The sequence below is a fragment of the Bos grunniens genome, chromosome 21 (genome assembly GCF_055505025.1).
Source record: "Bos grunniens cultivar Pamir isolate PY7600 chromosome 21, Bosgru_T2T1.0, whole genome shotgun sequence".
NCBI lineage: Eukaryota > Metazoa > Chordata > Mammalia > Artiodactyla > Bovidae > Bos > Bos grunniens.
In genome coordinates, this window is record NC_141185.1 from 62,828,177 (window position 1) to 62,854,795 (window position 26,619).

Here is a 26,619-nt window from a genome sequence, read left to right on the forward strand (position 1 = left end):
CACTCTGCAGCTCCTGCTCTTCTAGGCTCAGCCACCACAGTTCCCTCCCTCTGCCTCTAGGGGGCTAATGGCTTTTTGTTCTTGCTGGTTCCTGCCGCTTCCCAATCACATCCACGCTCGTTTCTTATGTCCCACTCACCATTCCCTTCTCTTTGAGTGCGCCTCTCTTTTCTGGCTGGACCCTTCTTGCCCAAGTCTGCTTCTGGGATCACAACTACTAATACTTCTATTCCCAAATGTAGAAACTGTGGGTCTTCAGGCAAGTCGCTCAACTTCTCTGAGCTACAGTTTGGTGAGGATTACGTATGATGCAGAATGGTATGATTTTGAAAGATTAGCTAGTGGTACTTCATTTTTTCCACCTGCTATTTCCCATAACTTTTCCCAAACTGGGCAGCTATAGCAGTGGATGTTTCTCAGGGACAGGATTTAAAGAGTAAGTAGGAGAAAAGTTTTAAATTTCAAAATCCAAGACCCTGAAGGGCATTGCGGCAAAGAAAACTTGGTAATCAGAGCAAAGCATCCTGCTGGAGATCCCCTGGTCCCTGAGAAGGACCTCCTACCCTGCGAAGCCGGAAGAGGTGGAATAGAAGAAGCCCTGGTAATGTGGAGAGTTGGGTAATTGAGAACAAATGCCTGCAGGCTGAGAGCCGCTCCATAGAGCCCCAGTGTGGCCCAGCAGAGATGCTCGTACTGGTGGGACTTCCAGAGCGGTCTGGGTGCTGACATCACAGCAGCCGTGCAGCCTGACAAGCAACGGCCAGGTGGCGATGTGCACCTGGGTGAACGGAGGACCATAACGGGGAGCCCTGCGGAAATCAGTCCTGGGTGTTCACTGGAAGGACTGTGTTTGGCCACATCAGTTTGGCCACCTGATGTGAAGAACTGACTCATTGGAAAAGACCCTGATGCTAGGAAAGATTGAAGGCGGGAGGAGAAGGGGACTACAGAAGATGAGATGGTTGGATGGCATCCCTGACTCGATGGACATGAGTTTGGGTAAACTCCGGGAGTTGGTGATGGACAGGGAGGCCTAGCGTGCTGCAGTCCTTGGGGTCGCAAAGAGTCGGACACGACTGAGCCGCTGCACTGACCTGAGCTCCTGGGCATCCCTTCTGCGAGCCCGCTCGCGGTTTCCCGGACTGTCCCGGGGCGGGACGACTGTGCGGGGCCACGATCATGCCGCCAGGGGGCGCCGCGCGGCCACGGTGCCCGCTCGAGCCGCGCCCTGATTGGCTGGAAGCCGCGCCCACTCCCGCCCGCCGGGCGGACCAGGAGCCGCGGCGCGCCGGCTCGCGCCCCAGTCTGCGGGCCTCCGGAGCGGCGACGGGGCCGGGGCGGCGCGGCGGAGGGGACAAGACCGGGTTCGGAGGGAAGCAGGCGGCCGGAGGAGCCCCGCACCCCAGCAAGATGCTGTCCTGGCGGCTTCACACGGGTCCTGAGAAGGCCGAGCTGCAGGAGCTCAACGCCCGGCTGTATGACTACGTGTGCCGGGTGCGGGAGCTGGAGCGCGAGAACCTGCTCCTGGAGGAGGAGCTGCGCAGCCGGCGCGGCCAAGAGGGGTTGTGGGCCGAGGCGGAGGCCCGGTGCACGGAGGAGGCGCGCGGCCTGCGGCGGCAGCTGGACGAACTGAGCTGGGCCACGGCTCTGGCGCAGGGCGAGCGGGACGCCCTGCGGCGCGAGCTGCGGGAGCTGCAGCTGCTGGGCGAGGAGACGCGCGCCGCCCGCGGCCGCCTGGACGCCGAGCTCGACTCGCAGCGCCGCGAGCTGCAGGAGGAGCTGGCCGCGCGCGCCGCCCTCGAGGCGCTGCTGGGCCGCCTGCAGGCAGAACGCCGCGGCCTGGACGCGGCCCGCGAGCGCGATGTGCGGGAGCTTCGCGCGCGCGCCGCCGGCCTGACCCTGCGCTACCGCGGCCGCGTCGCCGGCCCTGCCGCGCCCCCGCCGCGCCTGCGGGAGCTGCACGAAGACTGCGCGCTGCTGGTGACCGAGGCCTGGCGGGAGACCGTGCAGCGGTACGAAGACGAGGTGCGCGAGCTGGAGGAGGCGCTGCGGCGCGGCAGGGAGAGCCGGCGCGAGGCCGAGGAGGAGACGCGGCTGTGCGCGCAGGAGGCGGAGGCGCTGAGGCGCGAGGTGCTCGAGCTGGAGCAGCTGCGGGCGCTGCTGGAGGAGGAGCTGCTGCGGGTGCGCCAGGCGTCCGAGCTGCAGGCCGAGGAGCGGCAGGTCGGTGAGCTGGAAAGCCCCCGCCCCGGCCCCGGGCGCCCGGCGGGTGGGGGGTCCCCGGACAGCGCCTCATTCAGGCCGGGAGCGGCGTCCCCGCCGGGCGGGCCCGGCCCAGGGGGTGCCCCTGGGGACCCCGGAGCCGAAGGGACCGCCCGACTCCGCGGCGCGGCCTCAAGATCACCCGCTGGATGTAGAGTGCGGTGCCATGGCTCTTCGTGCCCAGGGGCGGGGTCCTGCTCCGCTTGTCAGTTTCTGTAGCCCTCGGCTGGCCTGGGTGCATCCTGGCTAATGACTCCCTAGGCTCCAGGTTCTCTTTGCTATTTCCTGTACTTCAAGGACTGCTACTGCTGCTAAGTCACTTCAGTCGTGTCCGACTCTGTGCGATCCTATAGACGGCAGCCCACCAGGCTCCCCCGTCCCTGGGATTCTCTAGGCAAGAACACTGGAGTGGGTTGCCATTTCCTTCTCCAATGCAGGAAAGTGAAAAGTGAAAGTGAAGTCGCTCAGTCGTGTCCGACTCTTAACGACCCCATGGACTGCAGCCTACCAGGCTCCTCTGCCCATGGGATTTTCCAGGCAAGAGTACTGGAGTGGGGTGCCATTGCCCTCTCCGACTAAATTCACTTTAAAGTCGACCAGGAAGCCCCTCGAAGTGACTTCCAGAGGTAACAGTTCCTTCCTCCTCAGACAGGCCCCAGCGTTGCGAGGTTTCTCGGCAATGCCAAGCCCTTATCGTGAGTCCTTCAAAGTGGCAGCACCGTTGCCCACTAGGACGCCTCTGGTGAAAACATAAATTGTCTTCCAAATTGGGTTTTTATTTTGCCAGAATGGTTTCCCTGTGGGAAGCAGCTGGTCGGGGCTCCCTGGGCCGCCACCGCCTTGTTTGTTTTGGGGAGGGGCAGCAATCTTAATGCAGAGAAGAACTTGATCGGAGATGTTTTCCTCACAGTACACGCTGATGCCAGATCTCTGGGTAGAAACTGGGTTAAGGCAGGTCTCTGGCAGGATGTTATTACAAGTGCAGGTACTATAAACAGTTTCTCATCCACAGAAGCGAAGCTCAGGCTTCTCACACTGACAGGTGACACCTGTGGCTGGATTATAACCTGTACACCCAGCCCAGTCCTGCGGTTAGCCCCGGTTCTCCCCAGACTGCGTTAGAATTGAAAATATTCCCCAATCCTACTATGCTATGCTAAGTCACTTCAGTCGTGTCCGACTCTGTGACCCCATAGGCGGCAGCCCACCAGGCTCCCCGTCCCTGGGATTCTCCAGGCAGGAACACTGGAGTGGGTTGCCCTTTCCTTCTCCAATGCATGAAAGTGAAAAGTGAAAGTGAAGTCGCTCGGCCGCGTCCGACTCTTAGCGACCCCATGGACTGCAGCCTACCAGGCTCCTCCGTCCATGGGATTTTCCAGGCAAGAGTACTGGAGTGGGGTGCCATTGCCTTCTCCCAATCCTACTAACTGTCATTAGTTCTTAGGATGACAGTTTAAGACCACATCCACACAATTTGTGTGTCATCCACACAAATTCAGAAGTATCTGAAAGGAAACTGTTTATAGCTTCAAGTTAACAATTTGTGTTGGAGTGATTTTGTACCTTTTTAAAAACGGAAGTAAAGGAAGCAGTTGTGGCATAGGGGCCTGTGGTGACGTCATAGGTACAATTAATCAGCAGGTATCTGTTGATTGCCCCTGGTCCTTAGCACTGCCCTGGGGCTTCCCTTGTCAAAGAGCTGGAGTCTGGATGGCAAATCATGAAGTGAAACAGTACCCAGTTGTTTGGAACTTAGTCTTTTGAATTGTGGGTTTTTAGGCCTTTGCCTCATGATTTGCAAAAGCCTCCTGCCAGGGTTGTAGCTAGGGTGAGGAGGCACTAGCAAAATGTGTGCTGGTTTCCAGAACTTACTCTGCACTACAGCGCTTCCCTTTCCAGTGACGGTGGCCAGGGACACCAGTTCCAGAGGGCCCTATGTTCTGTGTTGAGTGAAAGCTAGAAAGTATCTTTAACACAGGCTTTCACAGAGCTTTTAACCAAAGGGAAGTGTCTGCCAGGCTCCCTGCCTACTGAACCCCTTTGTAGGGAACCCCTGCTACACGTCAAGGGTCCCTGCTGTGCAAGCAGCTTTGGAAAAGCCTTCTTTGAGGCGTGTTCGGTGGGCTCAGTCCTCACCATTCATTAGCAGTCATAGCCCACTGGGCTCATTTTGGACCTGGAAGCTCTGGTTTCAGTGTTCCTTTTAGCAGCAGAACCCTTTTGCTCCCTGTTAACTCTTTAAGTTTGCCCCCAGATATGAAACAGAAGCAGAGTTCCTCTGATTCCAGTAGAGGTGGGCACTTGACATGCAGTTCAGATTACCTTCTTTGACACTGGGACTCCAGGGCCCTTCCCTGGGGTCACACCTGCCCCAGAACCAGGACCCCACCCTCCTGTCCGGTAGTACCTCTCTTACTGGAATTTGCTTCATTCCACTAAAAGTAAATAAAGAGGAAGGAAAATGTTGATAAGGACTTGCAGGCTTTATCGTACCGTGTATTTCCTTATCCATACCCTGAATCTTTCATCAGTTAGCTTAAAGCAACCATATTTCAAGTTGCATTCCAAAAGACTCTCAACAAAAAGCATTAGTGTTTTATTTTTAAGGAATGTAGAAATGCTAGAAATTTTGTTTAAGAGTGAGTATTGATGATTTAACCCCAAGCTCCTGATGTTTTCAAATTCTAAAGAAGCTACCCTGGGGAGACTGAAAATATAAGACCTGATTTAACTAATTTACTGTAATAAAAGTTTCATTACTAAGAATTAGCTGAATGATGCTAAAGCTGAAACTCCAGTACTTTGGCTACCTCATGCAAAGAGTTGACTAATAGGAAAAGTCTCTGATGCTGGGAGGGATTGGGGGCAGGAGGAGAAGGGGACGCCAGAGGATGAGATGGCTGGATGGCATCACCAACTCGATGGACGTGGGTTTGGGTGAACTCTGGAAGTTGGTGATGGACAGGGAGGCCTGGCGTGCTGCAATTCATGGGGTCGCAAAGAGTCGGACACGACTGAGCGACTGAACTGAACTGAAGCCGGGTACCACAGGTACGAAGCCCATCACATGGGTATTCACTCTCAGTCCTCATGCCAGTCTTAGGAAGTGGGTACCAGTATTTGCCCCACCTTGCAGATGATGAAACTGAGGCCCATAGATCACCCAGTTAGTAAACCCAGTTAGTTTATTCCCTCTCTTCTGTCTGTTCTGTTAAAATGGACTTTAAATCAGTGTTCATTTTGCTTTCAGACAGTGATGATCCCTGTTCTTCCTAAGGACTAGCACAGAGGTGCCCGTTAATCTAAAATTCCAAAATGCTTTCAGACCCTTCCAGCTGGCTGCTGTCAGAATAGTTTTAGAGTTAAGTCATTCATTTATTTTCTTCTGTTTCCCGTATGGTTTAATGGAAACCCCTATTTGGAGGTAGGAACCCTCACACAGTATCCAGGCTCTGGGCTGCGTCTGCAGCTTGAGGGGGAAAGCTGCTCACCAGGCCTCTCTGGGAAAAGTGGGCCTTCCCAGATGGCCTACATGCCTTAGGCCTGTCTGGTAGGCCCCTTGCCTCAGATTTGCCAGAGAAGTTTGATGAACGGACATCCAAGTCCCCAGCATTTTTGTATGGTTCAGATTTCTTGAAGTTTCCCAGGTGGTGTGGTGGTAAAGAATCTGCCTGCCAATGCAGGAAATGTAAGATATGTGGGTTTGATCCCTGGGTTGAGAACATCCCCTAGAGAAGGAAATGGCAACCCACTCCAGTATTCTTGCCTGGAAAATTCCATGGACAGGGGAGCCTGGCGGGCTACAGTTCATGGGGCCACAAAGAGTTGGTTACAACTGAGCGACTGAGCACAGATGACTTGAACCCTGCCTTCCAGTCTGCAGGAAGGGACTTCAGGCAAAAACTGGAAGACGTTTGTGATTTACACCAGCCTTACCCACAAACACAGAGATTTTGGCTTGTGAAAGTGTGCTTTTAGCCTCGAGGCTGGCCCTGGACAGCTTACACAACCACTGAGGTGTGAATGACAGAACTTTCTTTTGATTGTAATGGAGTCAGTTTAGCTGCCCCGCTTGGGTCTCATTTCTGGCTCTGCCATGTTTGAGACTCCGTTTCCCCATCTGTGAGCTAGGGTGATGAAACTAGCCCACATTGAGCACGTAGTGTGCCAGGCTGGCCTCTAAAGGCCCGGGGGTACAGCAGGGAACATAACAGACCCAACGGACAAGTCCTTGACCTCACAGGTCTGGAGGTGGAAGCAGTGCCGTGTTCAGGGGCGGGTGTGACCAGGGCACGTGGGGGAGGAGAAGGGGGCCACCGCAGGCCCTGAGCTTCTGCTCTGAGCGTGTGGGAAGCCGCTGGAGGGCTCTGTGCAGAGAGGAGTGGTGACCTGTGTCTTCAGGGAGTCTCCTTGGCTGCTGTGTTGCACATGACTTCTTAGCAAAGAAGTTTGTGCGTGCTAAGTCGCATCGGTTGTGTCCAACTCTTTGTGATCCCGTGGACTGTAGCAGAGAAATTTAATTATTGTTAAAATGCTTAGAAAAAAAATATCAGACACATTCAGTGCTCTAACTGCAAATCTGCTAAGCAGGTCAAGATCTCCGAGCCATGCCAAAGAGGTAACACAAAAATTCTCTCCCTCCCAGAACAGTTCTGCATCCCGCAAAATAAGAGGAGGAAAATCAGACTGTAAGTTAAGTGCAGTTCCAACCACACAGGTGGGAGCAGGGTGATCTCTTTCAGAGACCTTGCCATCAAGACAGGAGGTGCTGGACGACTGGGCCATGGGCAGCAGCGAAGGGCAGAGGTCAGGCTTCACCCTGAAGTTGAAGCCCAAGGCTTTGCAGATGGATTGGATATGGTGGGAGAGAGGGAGAAATCAGGTCCTCTCCAGGGCTTGGGGCCCGAGGAGCTGGAGGAACGGGGTTGGTGCAGGAAGGCGGGCTTGGGTGGGAGAGCAGAGTTGGGTTTGAAATGCGTCCGAGATAGCCACCTGCTCTTATAACATAAAATGATGAGCCTGGAGTTCAGAATGGCCTGGGTCAGAGCTGCAAATACTTAGCATCCAGTCAATGCATTGTTATTAACACTTAGTTTTTGCATCTAAATGAGGTTATCATAGTATTAAATTGCCTCGAGCTCCGGCATTCAAGGTGACTTTTGCACTCTCTTCCTCTTGTGTCTGGGTGATGTGCTTAGCTAGGAGCCGCTCACGTTGGGTGAAGAGAAAGGAAATTCTCTGGACGCTGAGCGCAGCATGCTTTCCCTTGTGTAGCTTGCATTTCGTCATCCGTTGTGAGGCACCCAGAAGTGCTCTAAAATAGCAACTGAAAAGGTGACCTTTTCCCCAGCTCTTGTGTCACTCGGCAAAACTGCTCTGCCTGGGTTAGAATTCGCTGCTGTGTGTCAGGCTCAAGTGCCTTGGCCTGGCCCAGGGTCTGAAAACTTCTGGAGAACTGGAGGCCAAGTCTGACGCTTTATTCAACCAGCAGGATGGGTTACAATTCCTGTGGAGACTGCTGGGAGCCAGTAATTCTTATGTTCCTGCTTCCAAAAGTCAATGAGTTTTCCTTTGACAGTTTAGAAAGACTTGACTCACATGGGGATGTGGTTGGAACTGCTCTTATTGTAACTTGAACACAGTTTGATTTTTCTTCTATTTTGTGGGGTACAGACCTGTTCTGGGCCCCTGGGAGGGAGAAAAATCTTCACGCTACCTCCTTGGCATGGCTGGGAGATCTTAACTTGCTAGGAGGTTTGTGGTTAGAGAACTGAATATGTCTGGTTCTTTTCCTAAGCATTTTAGCAATATGAACTTCTCTGCAAAGACATCGGAGAAGGCAATGGCACCCCACTCCAGTACTTTGCCTGGAAAATCCCATGGGCGGAGGAGCCTGGTAGGCTGCAGTCCATGGGGTCGCTAGAGTCAGACACGACTGAGCGACTTCACTTTAATTTTTCACTTTCATGTATTGGAGAAGGAAATGGCAACCCACTCCAGTGTTCTTGCCTGGAGAATCCCAGGGACGGGGGAGCCTGGTGGGCTGCCGTCTATGGGGTCGCACAGAGTCGGACACGACTGAAGCGACTTAGCAGCAGCAGCAGCAGCAGCAGCAGCAGCAAAGACATTACTATGTGTCATCAAATTCTAATATTTAGGTAGAATTTTCTCTAGTAGGAAGGATTCATATGTTTACAAAACATTTCATACTGTAACCTTGTACCTGAGTTTATACTTCCTGTAAAATGGGGGAACATGGGGTTTTAACACTGAGACTTAACTACAGAATATGTGAATGTCATGCGTGACCAAATTCTGGTAGCTGTCACTGAAGACTGGCCAATGGTCTGCTTTGATGAACCTCTTTATAATGCCCGTTTTGGAGGGTGTTTACACTTATCCACCCTCAGATACTACCTAGCACTTCTTAAATTTACTGCTTTGCTTTAAAATTACTTCTTCGCTTTCAAAGCGAAGTAGCTTCAGTTTTTGTTTTTAAAATACTTTATGTAGACAAAAAGAACATAAGAGCAATTATTAGTTTAGATGTATAGAACTGCTGTGAGAAGCAGAATTATTTACATGCTGATCATGCTTCTTTTTAGGTGGTAAATCCAGTCTGAGACCTTAGTTGCATTCACTCCTTAGTTTCGTAGACACTATTGATTTTGGACGGTCAGCCTGTTGCCAGGTGCCTTTGATGGAGGGATTATGTGATAAATGAAAATAGATTTCCTTCTCCCAATAGTCTTACAGTTTTTAAATTCCACAAAGACAATTGTCTAAGAATGTAAGCTTTTTAGTTAATTGTATACAGAAATAATTGCAAACCAGAAGTTAAAGTATGTGGACTTACTCAAAGTTCTAAGTATTTGTTCAGCTAATTATTCCCCAGCATAACTATAAAATGCTATGTAAAACTGTTAATGCAGAGTAGTGCAGAATTGGGAAATGGTATAAATGAAACCATTGTGTTTATTAAAATATATTGTCGATTTAAACTGATACATTTTGAGGAAGGTAATATTCTCTTGGTCATTTCATTTTAAATCCGGTTCACCAGTTGTGTGTTGTATGACTCGTATGTAAAGGACATTTTTCTAGAGACGGGGGTGGGGATGGGGGGAGGCAGGGGAGTGGGGCGTGCAGGAGGCAGCAGGCAGCGCCCTGCGGTGTCTCCCAGCCGGCGGGACATGGACAGATGCAGTTAACCCTGCGGGAGCGGAACTGCTGTGGGAACAATGTGAACACGTGCCTGGGAGCTCTTATTAACCATATGAAAACTGTGCTATGAGAACAGTCATAAAGGTTTATATCCAGGTCTGACTTTTGACATTTATGCCCTGAATGTTTTCTTGTCTCATTAATGTAACTTTTCTCCCAGATGATTTTAAAGTAGCTTGTCTAGGTGAAGCAAAGAAGTCTGTATCAGCTTATATAACTGGGGAAATTGTGAGTGTGGGGGAAATTCTGTTTCAGATCTGAGTGACTTCTGTTTTAAATATAGTAAAATCCTTGCTTTCTAGTCTTGGCTTATTTTGAATAGCATCTTACTTCGCCAGTGTCAGTGTGTTTACTTACTTATGCTGACTGATGTCTAAGGTGTAGAAATGCTTTACAAGTTTTCATTATTATTAGGAAGTGTGAACAGAAAATTCTGTGTGCTAATCACATATTCCTTAAGTGATTAAAAAAAAACAAAAATTTTCCAGGTGGGAGAAATACAGTATTTAAAAATTATCCTTGCAATGACTGTGTTTTTAATAAATCTGGAAATTTTTCATCTCTTTCTGTGTTGGACGCCACAGAGCTCCAGCCCCCTGATCCCCAAAACTTCTGTTCTCTTTAGAGAGAGATCGCCTACCTGGAGGATGAGAAGGCAGCCCTCACCTTGGCCATGGCCGACCGGCTGCGGGACTACCAGGATCTCGTGCAGGTGAAGACTGGCCTCAGCCTGGAGGTGGCAACCTACAGGTAAGGGTGCTGCACTGAGCACTTTACAGCCCCTGCAGGCTCCGTGCAGAGGCGATGGCTTTGTCACAGCGGGGAGCAGCCCCCAGGGTTGCCAAGCCAGGTGTCCAGGGCCAGAGTGGGGAGGGGGGCAGGGTCCCACTCAGATCACAGAGCGGGCACCCCCTGGTGCTGGGAGTAGCTGACTTTTGCCCCCTTGCCTGCCCTTTGCGTGTCTAGGGAACCAGTGAAGAGCTGTACACACGCCAGCTCCCTGGATCCTAGGGGTTAGGTACCATGTTAGTTACAGACCCAGAAAGGAGAGGACCAGGACTCGGACCCAGAAAGTCTGAGTCGATCTGCCAGTTGTCGTGCTGTTGTTTCAAACCCCGGGGCTCTGACTCTGTCTCCAGGGGTTCATCCTTCAAGAAACTCGTCTCTGCCTAAAGATCAGCAGGGAGCTCCAGGTGCCTGGCTTTGTTTATGAAGATGTTGACTTGAATTCAATCGACCCAGATGAACCAGTCACGGAGCCCTCAGAGGGGCGGAGGCCATGGCCCTGTGTCCCTGGCGTGACCTGTGGGTCGCAGAGTGGTGCTTGCCCTGAGCGCCCACCTCCTGCCCCCAGGGGTGAGCCATCTCTGGCCGAGGCGGCACCTCCCACTGCTTGCAGCTTTCCTAAGCAATGAGAACTGGACCGGAGGGCCCAGCTCGCAGATGCTTACAGCAGAAGGGCTTTTAGGGACCCAGGCTCCCCACTTGTGAGATGACTGGTTACTGAGCCCTTACTGCCTGCCCGATGCAGTGCTAAGTCCTTTGAGGCTGCTCACTGCCTGTGTCATCCTTCAGGTGGTGGACACCATGCACCCCTTTTGCACGTGAGGGAAGGGTCTAGAAGCAGGCATCCAGGCTGGTGCGGGGCCTGTGCCGTACCCACCAAGCCGTGTAAAGTGGACTCGATGCCCCCTCACTCCTGGTTGCTGTGAGCATGAATCAATAGTGGGTGTGGGTGAGCTTTGGAGCCTTGGCTGTGGCTGATCCCAGGAGGCCTGGTCGTCAGTGCCATCATCGTCAGCAGATGGGCAAGTTAGACCTGGAGCAGGGAGGAGGGGACTGAAGCCCACCCCCAACCCCTTCCTAGGCTGGGGCACGCAGCAGCGATGGAGCCCAGCCCAGATCAGCATGCCCTGGGGGCTGTCGGTGGGGTCTCCTGATCTTACCCTCACTCTGAACATCAGAGCGACCTGGTTGCTTTGATGTGCATCTAAAAGCAGCTTTCTTTCCTACAAGTGTAAGCTGGGCATCCACATTGGAGCCTGGGGCCAGCCTCACTGATTCTTCACTCTCTGGAAGACCTGCCTCAACCAGCCTTTGGCCAGGGCTCATGTTACCATCAGTGAAGAGGGAGCAGGCTGTCGGGCAGGCCCTGGGCTGGACCCACAGGGGCCACTAAGAGGCCAGGCCTGCCCAGGGGCATGGACCCTCCACCTGGATTGAGGGATGGTTCCGGGGCCAAGCTGGTGGGGGGTCAGGACACCGGGGAAGGCAGAGGCAACACTTGCCGGTCTGTGCTTGCCAAGGTCCATCTCCCCACGTTCTCCCCGGAAACCTCATGGGATGAGCGACGGCAAAATCAGATCGGCAGGCTGTTCAAACACATGCTGAATGAGATAAGCTAAACTTTACTAAGAAGGAAAACATCAAAATTGTTGGGCTTTGTTTGGGGGAAGGAAGCATTAATTAGGATTTTTGTCACTTGCCAGTGACAGAAGCCCTTCTCAGACTGGCTCAAGTCAAAGGAGGCTCTTGTTCCTCACAGAACTGATAAAGCTGTCCGCTCGGCACGGCGGGTTCGGTGCCCGGGTAGCGCTGCTGGCGGTCTGGCCCTGTGTCTCTGGCCCCTGCCTTGCTCTGCCCCGCCATGGCAGGAGGGCCCCCAGCGGCTGCAGGCTCTCGTCCCTGTAGCCCCCAGACGCGTGGGCAGAGGAGGGGCTCCTTTCCCAGCAGGACTCCCGGGGCCCCTCTGGCTCTGCTGGGCCCCGTGCCTGCCCTTAGCCCAGGGAACAGAGTGCTCGCAGGGGTCGGCTTCTCCGAGACCCACGGGCTGAGACGGGGCGGGAGGCCCAGCCTTCCAGGGCAGACGCCGGGCTGCCTAGAAAACCCACACCTGTGCCGTGTTAGGCGAGGCCTGGTTTTGAGGGAGTCTTTTCTCTACAGAGTGTATTGGATCTTCCTGTTTCCTTCCTGTAAAAGTCTTCTGGGTTGGAGTCCAGAGACTCTGACTTTACGCCTCATCTTTCCGGGGTTTTGCGTCCTATCCCCACTTCCCTGTTGTGGGAAGTCAGCGCGTACAGGCGGGCCTCTTGCCTGAGAGGTCAGGGCCTCCCCTTCCTGGGAGGTGTTCACAACCCTCCCAGCTCAGCTTTCCTCAAGGCTTAGTGTGTTTTTAGCTTTTCTCTTGGTGGTGGTTGAACTTTTTTCACTCATATCCGCAGGGACAGAGTTCACTCCTGTCTGTGGCTGGGCATCTGTTTTTCTCACCCATTAGGGACTAACGTGGCCAACTCCTAGGAGTGTAGGAGGCATCCGTCCTTCCCAGGAAGCGGGTGACTTAAGTCACTGTGCCTTTCTGAAGGCCAGGTGAGCTTGGTGGGGATGGGGAGCCCGGCCCTGTGGTTAGAACTGCCGCCAGCCCCCAGGGCTCAGCACTGAGACCGGAGCCGCCTGCAGACCTGGAGGGCATGCAGGCAGCTGAATCTGATCCGCTCCTTTGTAGCAGCCCAGAGCCTGGCATTTCCCATCACTGCTAAGTGTCCTGAAGATAAATCCTTGTGTCTCATGTGATTCTCTCAGTGCTTTGTGCTCCTGCCCAAATTCTGAGCTCAGGTCTGAAAACTCCTCTTCACAAGCGCCCATTTGGTCTTTATGAACCTTGACTCACCGTCCCTGGGAGGTTGACCTTCCCTCCACTGCCTCCCGGAGGGCGACAGGGACCATGGTGCAGGGGCCCGCGCCGCCCGGCTGCTCACCGCCCCAGGGGGCTGAGGTGGGCGACTGCTGCAGCCAGCCCAGCGTTGCTCCCCCTCATGGCTGGACTGTTCCCCGCCGCGGCTGCCCCCTGGCGCTGCTCGTCAGCTGTCACCCCTCCACGCGCTTCCCACGGGAGGGGCGGGCTGGTCTCCGGGAAGCTGGAAGTGCAGCCCAGCGCAGCTGACTCTGCGCTGTGTGGAGGCCAGCTCTCAAGTGCTGTGAACCCTTCCAAACCCAGGTGTCCGACCCTTTCCAGTAACCTTCACCGTGAAGAAGAAACGATAATAACAGAATGGTGTAATGCATAATTAATATATATAAACTTATAGTTTATAGCCTTCCTGGTGGTTCAGTGGTAAAAGAATCTGCCTGAAACCTGACCTGGGTTTGATCCCTGGGTTGGGAAGACCCTCTGGAGGAGGAAATGGCAACCCACTCCAGGATTCTTGCCTGGAGAGTCCCAGGGACAGAGGAGCCTCGCGGGCTACAGTCCAATAGTCCATGGGGTCGCAAAGAGTCGGACATGATTGAGTGGCTAACACACAAATATGTAATTTAATAAAATATTAAAATTAAAACAAAGTACACCTCAGAGTCCAAGGCTGGAGGATTTCACCAAAGCCAAGTTGGTCGGTCAGTGTCCAGGGAGAGCTTGGCTTGGTAGGTGGACCAAGAACAAGCCCTTTGCCCCATGTGGCTGGTGATGGTGGGCAGGAGCCCCAGGCCAGGCTGAGGCTGCCGGGAGAAGGGGGTGCGGAGGAGGCAGGTGGGCACGGCTGCGCTCGCTCTCGTCTGCCTGGTGCCGGTCTGCCTGGAGATGCTTGTCTACCATCACTCGAGGTTTTCCTGAAGGGGGAATGTTTGTTTACGAGGGGCTGAGTGACAGTGGGGAGATGCTCAGAAACAGGCAAGGGCTTGGTTCTCGGCTGCATCTGCATGAGGGCGTCACCCAGAGAAGCTGATGAAGCGGCGGCTCCTGGGCCCAGTCCTCGATGTTCCCATTACCTGGCGCCGGGTGGGCCCGAGCGTGGTCGTGCTTCAGCTGCAGGGGTGGTTGCCAGGTGCACCCAGGGCAGAGAAGCGCTGTTCCGGGGCCCTGCTCACACAGGCCTGCAGCCCCACAGAGTTGATGTCACTCGGCACCTCAGGCTTCTGGGACGTCCTGCGCCCGCCCTGATCAAAGTTTCCATCACAGGATCCCAGGTGACCTGTGCCCACATCGCTGTCTGCAGAGTCCCTGGGGGCATCCAGAAAGCTCTGAGCCTGTCACCCAGCAGGCTGGAGGACAGGACAAAGAACGGGCAGACCTAGCGAGGGGCTCGTGGAGCATGCAGAGCGGGCTTCCTGGAAGAGGCAGTTCTGAGTCTTGCAGGGAGGGCAGCCAGGAAGAGACCATGAGGAAAGGGCCTTTCAGGCCGAGGGGGCAGCCAAAGCAAGGACCTGAGGACTAAGCTAACGTGTCTGTAGCAAGGCCAAGCATTTGGGCAGCTTGGTTTTAGGGGCTGTCCATGGAGGAGCACGTGTGATGGGTGGGTAAGAACCTTGCCCGTGAAGCTGTGTTCTGTGAGCTGGGGCTGTGCACTCAGGCTGCTCTGGAGACAGTCCACATGCAGGGTATGATGCCTGCTCAGTGTGGGTCAGAAGGGTGCGGCCGGGTGCTGAGGATAAGGCCACGTGGACAGAGGTAGCCTCCTACCTACACCGCGGGACATAAGACGCGTCCCCAGGTGCGGGGCTTCTGGAGTCAGAAGGGAGTTGTGAGAATCAGGGAGGTTTCTCAAGGGAGGTGACGTTGATCTGGGTCTTGGAGGATGGCAGAGGTTTGAACATCGTACGCAGAAGAGGGGGAGGTGAGGGGGTGTCACGGGAAGAGGGAGGCGTGTGCTTCAGTGAAAAGTCAAAGAAGATGTTAAAATAATAGAACGCACGTTCCAAGAAAATACTCCACACGGGTTCCCGCTGGTGATAGGATCTGGTACCGATGGTTCAGAGAGGGAATGGTGAGCTTCAGGCCAAGGTAGCCTGAGAGCTTTTCAAGGTTTGTGGGATTTGAGTTGGGCCTTGAAGGATAGGGAAGGGGGGATAGGAATACGACGGTATTCAGAACCCACCATGTCCTGAGCCCCTTGCTGCTGACATAAAGATCAGGCCTATAAGCTACAGATTGAGAATTTGTAGAAACACAGTTGAAAAATAGAGAATCCCCCCTCCCCACCCCCTGCACCAAAAGAGGACAGAACCCCATCATTAGGAGTAGGCTGTTAGAAAACATGTTGTGTTTGTGTGTGGGGGGGGGTGGTGAACATAGTCAAAATTGAAACAAAAAATGCAGAACTACCCAGAGTAAGCTGAGTCCAGAAAGGACAAAACTGAGGGTAAGCAGGGGCCCCTCTTGGATTTCTGATCTGGGGTACAGATGATGAAATCTCCATTAGAATTTACAAAGAGGCTTTGTTTTTTATGTTTTGGGAGTGGAGAGTATAACAGTTCTAAGTTTCCCCTGGAAAAATGGAGAGCAGGGCCAAAGGATTTCTCAAACACAAAAGCTAGTCTTGCCTGGCCGGATACTGAAGTATAGTGCAAAGATTTCCTGTCTGGGGACTTCATGGCAAAGTCCTTTAGGGTCTTGTGTTGATGTGTCTGTGTTGGGGGAGGATGTACATACAGAACCCCCTTTATCTGATCGCAGTGGGCAGATGCGGTGGGTTTTAACTGAGAATATCCAATACAGATAGCGCCTAATGTTGGTAATTTTATCATTTTAATGATGTTTCTGGTTGCTCCATTATTTTTAAGAGCACCTATACCTTTTTATGTATTTGTTCAAAGGAAAACATTTCTTGAAAACTCTCAAGTTCTTGGAGAAATACATTTTGTTATTTTAAAAGTTGAATCCCGCTTTGGGAAAACTTATAAAAATGTGTAATGCTGAGACTTATCTGCCTATTAGGTGAAAAATCTGAAGTTAATAAAATCTTGTAGTTTTAAGGATAGACAATTAGGATCAAGGATCAACAGATGCAGCTGGTCGTTAGCCCCACATCACTGTGTAAATGAATTACCCCTCAGTTAACCATGACTTTAGGTAATCCAGAATCTCTTCCCTTCTTGAATTATTTTCATTAATGAAAAATCAGTTTTCTGAGACCAGTAGAAAATGATGTGGGTAATGACCATGGCTGACCTTTACTGAGCATGTATTCTGTGACAGCCATTGTTGCGAGAACTTTCTAGTCACTTTATTAATTAACACCATAAACCTGTTCCCTGTTAATTAGCACCACAGACAACGCTCCCTGTTTCAGAAATGCAGAAACTGAGCCACAGAGGGTTGAGCAGCTTGCCGGAGTCACAGGACTAGGAAGTGGCAGGGTTTGAATCCAGGCAACCTGATTCTGGAAGTTTCTCTGCTCACCACGCCCTGTGCTTTCTCTTCTCTGCTTTATTCCTAATCTTGTTTTTTGCGTCCGCTTTTTTTTTTCCCTGTCTCTGGATTTGACAGACTTTCCACGTGTGCGTTCATCCCGATCGCAGAGGCAATGACCAGAGGCGCCTGGCACCACTGCCTGCCTGTAGTCTTTGACCCGCCTGTGCCAGGGGCAGACCTTTCCAACTCCGATGGCGATGCCGGTCCTACAGAAGGACTTCCGCCCCCCTCTCCTCCCTTACCCTCCGGTCCCCAGTTCCCATCTAGAGTGGCAGGCGGTCCCCTAGGCTCTTTGGAGCTGGGGGCGCAGGGAAGCCTTCTCCCAGCCGCTCCCCTCCCCCCACCCCCACCACGTGTGTTTTGTCAGGAAGCGCCTGGGGAACCATCTCTCCACCAGGACCAGGCAGGCTCCCCGCAAGGCTGCTTCTGGAAACAGCTTCTGCCTCCCGGACTCTTCTCCCTGCCTGGTGGGCGCGCAGGGTGGCCAACAGCGTGCGTGCCCTGGGCTGTCTGCAGGTTCGGCCGCCCAGCGGGGGCCCACGGTCAGCCCCCGCGGGGGTCTGTCAGTGCCGGGCCCCGCATCAGTGCTGCTTCCACCCGCGGGCCTGGCTCGGCGGCCTCAAGGAGGCCTCAAGGAGGCCGCCGACCTGGTTTTCCCGCACACGTTTGCTTGTTTTCCTGCCCCTCGAGGCTGCCAACCTGAGGGCCTTATGAAACGCTCAGTAATAGCCCATGATTCAGGCGGTTGGCATCTCTCAGCAGCACGGTGGCTCTGAGCAGCTTTATTCCTCCGCTCCCAAAATAACCGGAGAATGCTTGACCTATTTCTTAAAGCTGTACAAGTCTATTCCTTAAAAACTGTTCCTTTGAAAGCTTTTGAGGGGACCGACCCTTCGCGGCCTCGCCCCGAGGTTTTGGGTCTGCCTCTGCTGTAGTTCTGTGGGCAGCACTGGAGGCGGGGCGCCGCGTGTCTGGGGGGCTTCAGGGAGGCGGGGCGCCGCGTGTCTGGGGGGCTTCAGGGAGGCGGGGCGCCGCGTGTCTGGGGGGCTTCACAGAGGCGTGGGTTCAGCACCAGCGGCCCCGATTGTGAGGCTCGTGCTGGGCAGCCAGGGGGACAAGGTGACACCCGCCGGTCGGGCCAGCTGTCCGGAGGGGTGTCGCCACGGGCCTGAGTCCTCAGGGGGTTTCCTTTCCCGTTGGGGCCTTGTGACTGAAATCACAAATGATGTTGGCTGTGCTTTCATTAGCGTGGTCTGGAGGCTCTGTCTGCGGGGTTCGATCGACAGTGTGTGTGAGACTGCGCCATCTCTACCCCCGCAGGGAGGCCCAGGCCCCAGTCTCTGCCTGTCTAGTCACCGTCGGCCACCATACGCACCATCGGCCCAGTGTGGGATTGCCAGGTCTTGGTGAGACAGACGGCAGGGTCGAAGCCTGCTTAGAGTGCCCGTCTTAGGTCTGGCAAAGGCCTTGGGGGTGGGAGTGTTAGGGCCCTATCACCCCTCGAGGTCTGGTGCCCCTCCTAGGAACCGCGGTACCCAACTTAGGGTCCTGCACTCTAGAAGTCTGGTGATGAGTTGGATTTTCCCTGAAAGAGGAACAAAGCCATGGCCCTATGAAGGAGAAGGAAGGTGTTTTTCCTGCAGGGGCGTCTTTATCCTGAGCACCCCGCCCACCTGTCATCTGTTCTCTGCTGGCCAGGACACCCTGCAGGCCCTTTCTGCCTGCTGTGGGCAGCCAGTGAGAGCACCCTGTGGTACCCGAGGCTTCCTCCCGAGCAGGCGGAGGGAAGAGCTGAAATAGGACTTGGCTTCTCGGCACCCTCTGTGGCCCCTTGGCTATAGGACACTGCCTTTCCTGCTGGTGCCATCCTGGGTGCACCCCCCACAGGCTGACTTTCCCTTCAGCGTGTGCCTTTTTATCCTGTAGGGACCTCGGCATTTTCTATTTGTGTTTGGGGAACCCAACACGCCTGGTCGGGAGGGTGTGGGATTAGCGGGCTGGTGTCTGGTTTCCTGGCTGTCCGGGTGTGGAGCGCGGGGCTCTGAGCGCGGCCCAGGGCGTCGGACGAACCCTCCTGTGCACAGCTGGACTGGAACTCCTCGCCCTCGTCTCTGCTTCTCCTTAGGCTGCGGAGTGGGGGGCTCCTGCCCTCTTCCAGCCACCCCCGGGGCTCTCGCGTGTGTGGGAATCACCGCCTTTGAGTCCGTGGAAACGGGACTTGGCACTGCCCTGCCTGACCCGAGTCCCCGCTGGCGGCCCTCCCGTGTTTGCCTGCCCGGCTGTCAGTGGTCAGTCAGCATTTCCAAGTGGGCTCCACTTCTGCTTGCCCGTTGCCCTATGCAGTGTATTTCTTGGAACTGACGTTGGTGACCTCACACGTTGCCCTGGCAACTGAACGACTGTTGTGCCGGTAGCAGCCCGCATCCTAGGGTCTCGGGGCCCTGGGTCTGGCTCACCCACCGTGGAGCGCAGAGGCCCTGAGGCCTGCATCTGCTCTCTCTTCAGGGCTTCGAGTCCTAGATGTGGATAACAATAAATACTCTATGATAGTTTTACACTTTTGGAGTTAGACATGGCCAAAGAAACCCCCGAGTCTAGTGCATTTTGCCATTTTTATCAGAGGAGGTAACTGGATGCCGCCTAGAAATGATCCCTGGGGGCTGTGGTGGAGGCGGCGGCTGAAGCTCTTTCTCCTTTTCTGCCTGCCCCTTCCATCTCTCCTCTATTGTTTTCATCTCTAAGATGTCCCCATGGAACGCAGTTTGAAAAGTGCACGTGCAGCCTGACTTCCTTATTTACAGACAAATGTCAGCCCTTCCTCTGCCCCTAGTTAACCCCTGACCTCTGACTCCAGGGAGACCCTGGTGGGGTAGTAGTGTTACTGGTAGTGTTACTGTTCTGGGGCTCTGTGGCCCCGGGTGGTCTGCCAGGCATGGGCCCCTCCCCACTTCCCAGGAAAGCCAGGTCCCCGGCCTCCCCTCCTGGGTCCACATCCCTCTGTCTCCTCCTCCTTCTCGCCCTGGGTTTGGAGGGCCTTTCTAGAAGTTCTTGGCTCTCCAGTCCTTCTGGAGGCCCGGCCCCTTTGTTCGTTTGGCTGATAGGTGCTCCCAAGCCAGGTCTGGCATGGTCTTGCACGCCCTGTGGCATCTGCAGACCGGTGACCTTGCGCCAGAGTGTCATCGACCCAATCCACAGCTTACAGAGGTACTTCTCATCTTCTATTTCCTAATGAGCTTTTTAAAAATAATTTTTACAGAGCCTTACTGGAAGGAGAGAGTAATCCGGAGATATTGATCGTTGAATGCATTGAAAACATGCCACAAGGTAAATATAAGGGAAGCTTATCATTTAACATTAAGATGGTGTCCATCTGCACAGGTTTATTCTATGGATAAAGAGTAAAGTATCATTTATCTGGAAGAGCTGGGGTTAGATAAGAGTTTTCAGATAACTGTCATTCGTACCTCTCAAGCACCAAATAGAATTTACTTTAGTTTCAATGGCTCGGGATAAAGAATCTGCCTGCAATGCAGGAGACACGGGAGGCGTGGGTTTGATCTCTGGGTTGGGAAGATCCCCTGGAGAAGGAAATGGCAACCCACTCCAGTATTCTTGCCTGGGAAATCTCATGGACAGAGGTTCCTCGTGGGCTATAGTCCAAATGGTCACAAAGTCAGACATGACTGAGTGATTAAACACGCATGCGTGTGTGCACATGCGCACACACACACACACACACACACACACACAGTTTCAATAATATGCAAATGAGATTGTATAGGAAAGAGCTTCATTAACTCATTTTGATCTAGCTAGTGTTTTGAGGATTCTTCCTACCCAACTTGGTGAGGGAGGAGAGGGCTGATGGAGAGCCAGTGAGAAGGTGGAAATGGATTTGCTCATCACACCCTTTGGAGGGAATACCCTTTACAGAGCAAAGACGTACAGCCTTCACACAGGCCCAGGGAGGTATTCCTTTGTCCAGCAGGCTCAGCTCTGGAAGTCGCGAGCAGAGATAAAAGGATTATACCGTTTCTACCAGCCTGTGTCCCTGTGGGCAGCTCAGGGCAATGCGAGCAGCAATGTCAGCTAGTGCCCTGAGGTTGACCTCTGTCCAGGCCAAAAGCCGCAGCACAAAGCCCAAACTTCCTGTGGCTGCAGAACCGACTATTAGAGAGTTAGTGTTCATTAGAAAGACCCAGAGAAGCTGCAGGATAACTAAGAAAAAGAAAACTCCCGTGGACCTGTACAACCTTTAAGAGCTTGCTTTCTTAAGCGAGGGCAGAGTCCATTAGGTACAATGTGTTGGGTGTACACCCTACTCTGTAGTTCAGCTCCGTGAGTATTGTCATGTTCAGAATCATGGTGCGTGGGGCATACATGTATGTATTGGTTACCACTGTCAGGAGAGTGATTATAACAGCCAATCTGTATAGGTGGTAGATTAAAAAAAAAAAAACACCCTCCATCTTTATTTTTCAAAAGCAACATCCCAGGTTAGATACTTCACAGGATGACAGGTCACCGGGTTCAGAATAATTTTGGTTCCAGTCATCTGTGATTGGATGGAATTTGGTCTTTGATAATGTCCAGCAAGTTTGCTTTTGAATTTGAGAGGAAGCTGGTTGGCTGCAGTGGGGAGACCCAGAGGATGAGAAGGCTCTATCCAGATCAGCAGATGGGTGTGGGTAGGCATGAGGGGGTACCCTCAGGGTAGATGGTCCTGCTGGCCAGGCTACATTCCTACCACCAGTGACCACCCCTAGAGCAGTTACCCTGGGGTGTGTGGCCATCCCCAAGGGTAGCATCTCTGTGGATGGGCCAGAGCAAAGCAGGAAGCCCCACAGACAGCCTCCCAGTCCTACAACCATGACATTAAGACAGATTGTAGTAGTGATGACTGGCTGGCTTCCTCCTTTGGCACCTTTTCAAATGAGATGTTTGAAAAAAGGAAAAAAGTATAAAAGTCGAAGAAATCAGGAAGCTTTAAAAAAAGTTAAAGTCTTCAGTATTTGTTGACCCAACATAGAAATCAGTGAAAGAAAAAAAAGAGCATAGTAAAAGGTGGTGGGGTAATACCATTCAATGTTTAGTAGTTATATACTCTTATCTTTGGTAATTATGAAGCTCTTCTCTGCTCATCAGTAAAATAAAGTTACCTTAACAAAGTGGAAATGAAGGATTCCAAACTGTGAGATTTCTGCCACATAAATACACCCCTAACCTCACTGGCACAAGGTGCCATGCTTTATGATCACGTTTGATATATTTAAGATGGATGAGTATTTTAAGATCAGTAATTGGAGAAAAGTGTTGTGTGGAAGCATTTGTAGAGCTGTATTTTATTGTCCTGGGATTCTTTAAACTACCGGAAAAAGTAATTTGGGAACCCAACATATCTCATTTATAATGAGCCTTCTGTGGTAATGGTATATATTATGACGGGATAAGATCTGATCTGTGGTGATGCTTTTAAGATGAAAAAAGGTAATGATGACTATCAATTTAATGTACTGTTCAATTTCTACAGAATTCAGAGAGAAGTCCTATCAATATACCACCTCAGTATTACAGAAAGAAAATGAGAGAAATCTGTTTTCAAGGCAAAAAGCACCTCCTGCGAGCTTCCGGCAGAGCCTGGCGCCGCGTTCTCAGACACCCGTCGGGAGCGATGCCAGAAGAGACGTGCTGGGCTCCGGATACTCTTCCTTCACCACTGCCTGGCAGGAGAACGCTTACCAGAAAACTGCCAGCGGTCAGACCAACTTCAGAACGTTCTCTCCAACCCCCGGTCTTTTAAGAAATACTGAAGCTCAACTGAAAACATTCCCTGAGAGGCCAAGAACCGAAGGAACAAAGGCTCCACCCGCTAGTTCAGCCAAAGAGTCCGCCGCTGCTGCAGAGCCCTACCAAGAACGCCGGGCCGAGGAGGCGGCAGCCGCTTCCGAGGGCACGTGGTCAAATGAGAGGACCGTCATTTGGGGGAAGAAAACGGAAGCTAAAGCCACAAAGGAGCAGGAGAGAAACAGACCAGGAACCATTCAAACAAAGCGAGAAGAGAAAATGTTCGATTCCAAAGAGAAGGCTTCAGAGGAGAGAAACTTAAGGTGGGAAGAACTGACAAAGTTAGATAAAGAAGCAAGAAAGAGAGAAAGCGAGCAGATGAGGGAAAAGGCCAGAGAGAAGGAGTCGCTGAAGGAGGAAAGTGTGAAGGGGAGAGAGATACCGATCAGGCTAGAGGCGTCCCAGGACAGCACAGCAAAGGTGGCCCCCCAGGGTCTCCAGACACCCCTAAAGGAGGATGCTGGTGACGGGACAGGGAGAGGGGTGGAAACCAGAGAGGCTGGGTTTACGCTGGGCGCCAGCGACACCACAGCCTCTCTGAAAGGCGGTTCCATGACTGAAACCATAGCTGAGAACATCGTTTCCAGTATCCTGAAGCAGTTTACCCACTCTCCTGAGGCAGAAGCATCCGCTGAGTCTTTTCCAGACACAAAAGTCACTTATGTGGACAGGAAAGAAGTTCCCGGTGACAGAAAAGCAAAGACTGAGATAGTCGTGGAGTCAAAACTGACTGAAGAGATTGACATTTCGGACGAAGCCGGCTTGGACTACCTGTTAAGCAAGGATGCTAAAGAGGTGGAGCTGAAAGGAAAATCGGCGGAGCGTTTGATCGGAGACGTGATCCGTCTCGGTCTGAAGGGGAAAGAAGGGCGAGCAAAAGTCGTCAACGTGGAGATCATCGAAGAGCCCATGAGCTATGTCAGCAGCGAGAAGGAAGATGAGTTTTCTACCCCGTTCGAAGTGGAGGAGATCGATGACGTGTCTCCGAGCTCCAGGGGGCTTGTTGAGGAGAGAGAGGAGGCAGTTTACGGGGAATCAGATGTCACGTGCTCAGGGGACGCAGGTCAGGAGGCCAGGCGGCCCCAGGAGAGCGTAACTCATGTGGAAGAAGTGACGGAGGCAGGTGACTTGGAGGGAGAGCAGAGTTACTTTGTGTCGACTCCGGACGAACACCCTGGGGCCCCCGAGCGAGAAGAAGGCTCCGTGTATGGGCAGATCCACATTGAAGAGGAATCCACCATCAGGTACTCCTGGCAGGATGAGATCGTGCCGGGGTCTCGGAGAAGAGTGCGGAGGGATGACGTTCCGGGAGAGAAGGTCGTGAAGCCGGTGGATGTTCCAGAAGTGTCTCTGGAGGGGGACACGGCATCTGCTCCCTGGAAAGAACAAACTAGAAGTGGCGAGTTTCATGCCAAGCCCATAGTCATTGAGAAGGAAATCAAAATACCCCATGAGTTCCACACATCCATTAAGGAAGGCTCCAAGGAGCCCAGGCACCAGCTGGTGGAGGTGATCGAGCAGCTGGAGGAGAACCTTCCGGAGCGCATGAAGGAAGAGTTGTCTGCCCTCACCAGAGAGGGCCAGGGCGGGCCTGCGGGTGTTTCGTTTGACGTGAAGAAAGTCCAGAGCGCGGGCAGCAGGGCCGTGACCCTAGTGGCCGAAGTCAACCTCTCACAGACGGTGGACGCCGACCAGTTAGACCTGGAGGAGCTGAGCAAGGATGAAGCGGGGGAGATCGAGAAGGCCGTGGAGTCGGTGGTGCGAGACAGCCTGGCGTGGCGGCGCAGCCCAGGCCCAGGCAGCCCGGAGGCGGAGGCCGGTCGCGGCTTCAGGCGCTGGGCCACCCAGGAGCTATACAGCTCCTCTGCGGGGGAGGCCGACGCAGGCCTGGCTTCGCCCCCGGGCCCTGTGTCGGCCACCGTGGAAGTCACCAGCCCCACGGGCTTTGTCCATGCTCACGTGCTGGAGGACGTCAGCCAGTCTGGGGGGCGCGTCCAGATAGCATCCCCTGGAATGTGGAGGACTGAGCAGGTCTCGGCCGAAGGCCGTGCCGCCCAGGCAGTGGAGGTAAGTGCAGAGGGCCAGGCGAGTTGGGCAGAGGGCTCGGCGGGAACCAGCCGGTCTGCCAGGCTCATTACGTTGGGTGCCCGTCAGAGCCCAGTGTCCACAGAAGTCATATTCCCAGGGCCTGATGCCGCCTGTCCCGAGGCTGGGGGCACAGAAGAACCTGGCCCTGCAGAGCTACCCACAGAGCCTCCCAGATTTGGGAGGCACAGCCCATTTGGCTCCCAACAGTTTTATGCTCAGAGGGAAGTTATTTTTCAGGCCCCCGTTTCTGGGGTGGGGAAGGCGGGTGACTCTTCTCAAGCAGAAGAGTCAGCGGGCACCCAGACTTCCGTAAAGCACCTTCAGTTAGGCACCCGGGAGGGGCTCACTGAGCAGACCCAGCTCGCAGCCCCCCTCTCAGGTGCAGTGGAGTTGGGCGTCAGGGAAGCTTCTGTGCTCATGGAAGCGTGGTCAGGGGACGGCACGTCCGTCAGGCATGTTACCATCGGGCCTCAGAGGCATCAAGCCACCGAGCCGATCGTTCCCCCGCCCTTAGAATTTAGCGACTCAGAAAGCAGCACCCACAGAGAGGGCTCGGCAGACGAGACCCTGGCCACCAGCAGTTACACTGTGGGTCGGAACATCCTTGTGACTGAAAAGAGCACCTTCCAAAGGGCCGTTTCGGAGTCTCCCCAGGAAGCTAGTGCAGGAGACATGTCAGGGAATGAAGTAACATCAGGTGTGAGCAGATCCTTTAGGCATATTCAGCTGGGTCCCGCGGAAGCCAAGACCTCTGAACACATTGTCTTCCACGGACCCATTTCCAAAACCTTTGCACTTGCTGGTTCGGTAGACTCCCCTGAAGTAAGCGAGGTTGCAGACAGTGGCAGAACACTAAGGCACGTTGCCCTGGGGCCCAAAGAAACTTCGTTTACCTTTCAGATGGACGTGAGTAACGTAGAGGCGACCTCCCGCTGGACACAAGAGGCCAGAGTCCTCTTCCCTGCAGGGACGGAAGCAGAAGCTCCTAGTGTGTCTGAGCCTGGTGCTTGGAGAGATGCCAGCAGTAGGAATGACCTGGCAGCCGGCGTGAGCTTTCAGGGCTCTGCTGGGGACAGACACCAGGCCCCCGGGGAAAGGGGCAAGGAGCAGGCTGAATTTGATAAGACGGTGCAGCTGCAGAGGATGGTAGACCAGAGGTCAGTGATTTCGGACGAGAAGAAGGTTGCCCTCCTCTATCTAGACAGTCAGGAGGAGGAAAATGAGGGACACTGGTTTTGATAAACATATTTGATTTTAAACGCCATCTTGTTTGGTAACATACCAACACACAAAGGCCTTTACTTTAAGGGAGGGAGGTGAACTCTTTATTAAACCCCCCCCCCTTTTTTTACTTCGAGTACTCCAGGCAGTGTCTTTTTACTTAATAATCTGTAAAGATTTCAAACTAATTCATGCCTTAAAAGGCATTGGAATTTTATTGAGTTGGGACTTTGACAAGAAATACTTTTATCTTTTTAGTCTTAAAAGTTCCTTTTTCTGGAGTTTTCTTTCCACTCCTAGAGATGATTTCTCCCATTTTTGCACCTGGTCACAGAAGTGCCTGGCATCTGTTTGAAAGTATAATTGCCTAGGTAAGACACCTAAATGGCAATGGGATTAAAGTAATATATTTAAGAGTAAATTTTATTCACATGTGCTAACATGAAATAGTAAACTAACATTATAAGGGAAAAATGAATTCATTTGTCTATTTACAAAGTCTTTTCAAAAAAGAAACCATAGGAAATAGGCAGATTAAAAAAAGTGAAATGATTTCATCTTAGGAAAAAGTTACTCACCTTAGAGTTAAATTCATTTTAAGACTTGAATGAATTGCCTTCTATGTGCACAACTTTTAAAAATATAGTATTTTATCTATGGAGAAGACAGCTCCAGCCTCCTGCAGTGTATCAGATTAGCACACTTGCTACATTTGCACAAGCTCCTGGAACCCTGCACTGGGTCCAGGTGGGGGCAGGGGGTTGGGGAAGGATTACTGGGAATGGCTTATAATACCAGCT

The 26,619-nt window shown here is 53.0% G+C and overlaps 1 protein-coding gene across 2 annotated transcripts; it reads left to right on the forward strand.

The window, feature by feature from the left end:
• The first annotated feature begins 1,302 nt into the window (after nt 1-1,302).
• SYNM (synemin) lies at nt 1,303-26,279 on the forward strand. Of its 2 annotated transcripts, XM_086364808.1 has the most exons (5): nt 1,303-2,220; nt 10,109-10,233; nt 19,923-19,990; nt 22,197-24,577; nt 25,499-26,279. In XM_086364808.1, exons 1-5 carry the CDS (start codon nt 1,411-1,413, stop codon nt 25,835-25,837), a joined length of 3,723 nt encoding a protein of 1,240 aa, XP_086220934.1. In that variant the 5' UTR covers nt 1,303-1,410; the 3' UTR covers nt 25,838-26,279. The 2 variants fall into 2 exon arrangements, with proteins under 2 accessions (XP_086220934.1, XP_086220933.1); XM_086364807.1 differs by having other exon boundaries at nt 22,197-26,279.
• The last annotated feature ends 340 nt before the right edge of the window (nt 26,280-26,619 follow it).

Coding starts and splice junctions, on each gene's coding strand:
- SYNM (XM_086364807.1), top strand. CDS start 1,411: ATGCTGTCCTGGCGGCTTCACACGGGTCCTGAGAAGGCCGAGCTGCAG. Junction 2,221..10,108: donor TGCAGGCCGAGGAGCGGCAG/GTCGGTGAGCTG, acceptor TGTTCTCTTTAG/AGAGAGATCGCCTACCTGGA. Junction 19,991..22,196: donor CATTGAAAACATGCCACAAG/GTAAATATAAGG, acceptor CAATTTCTACAG/AATTCAGAGAGAAGTCCTAT.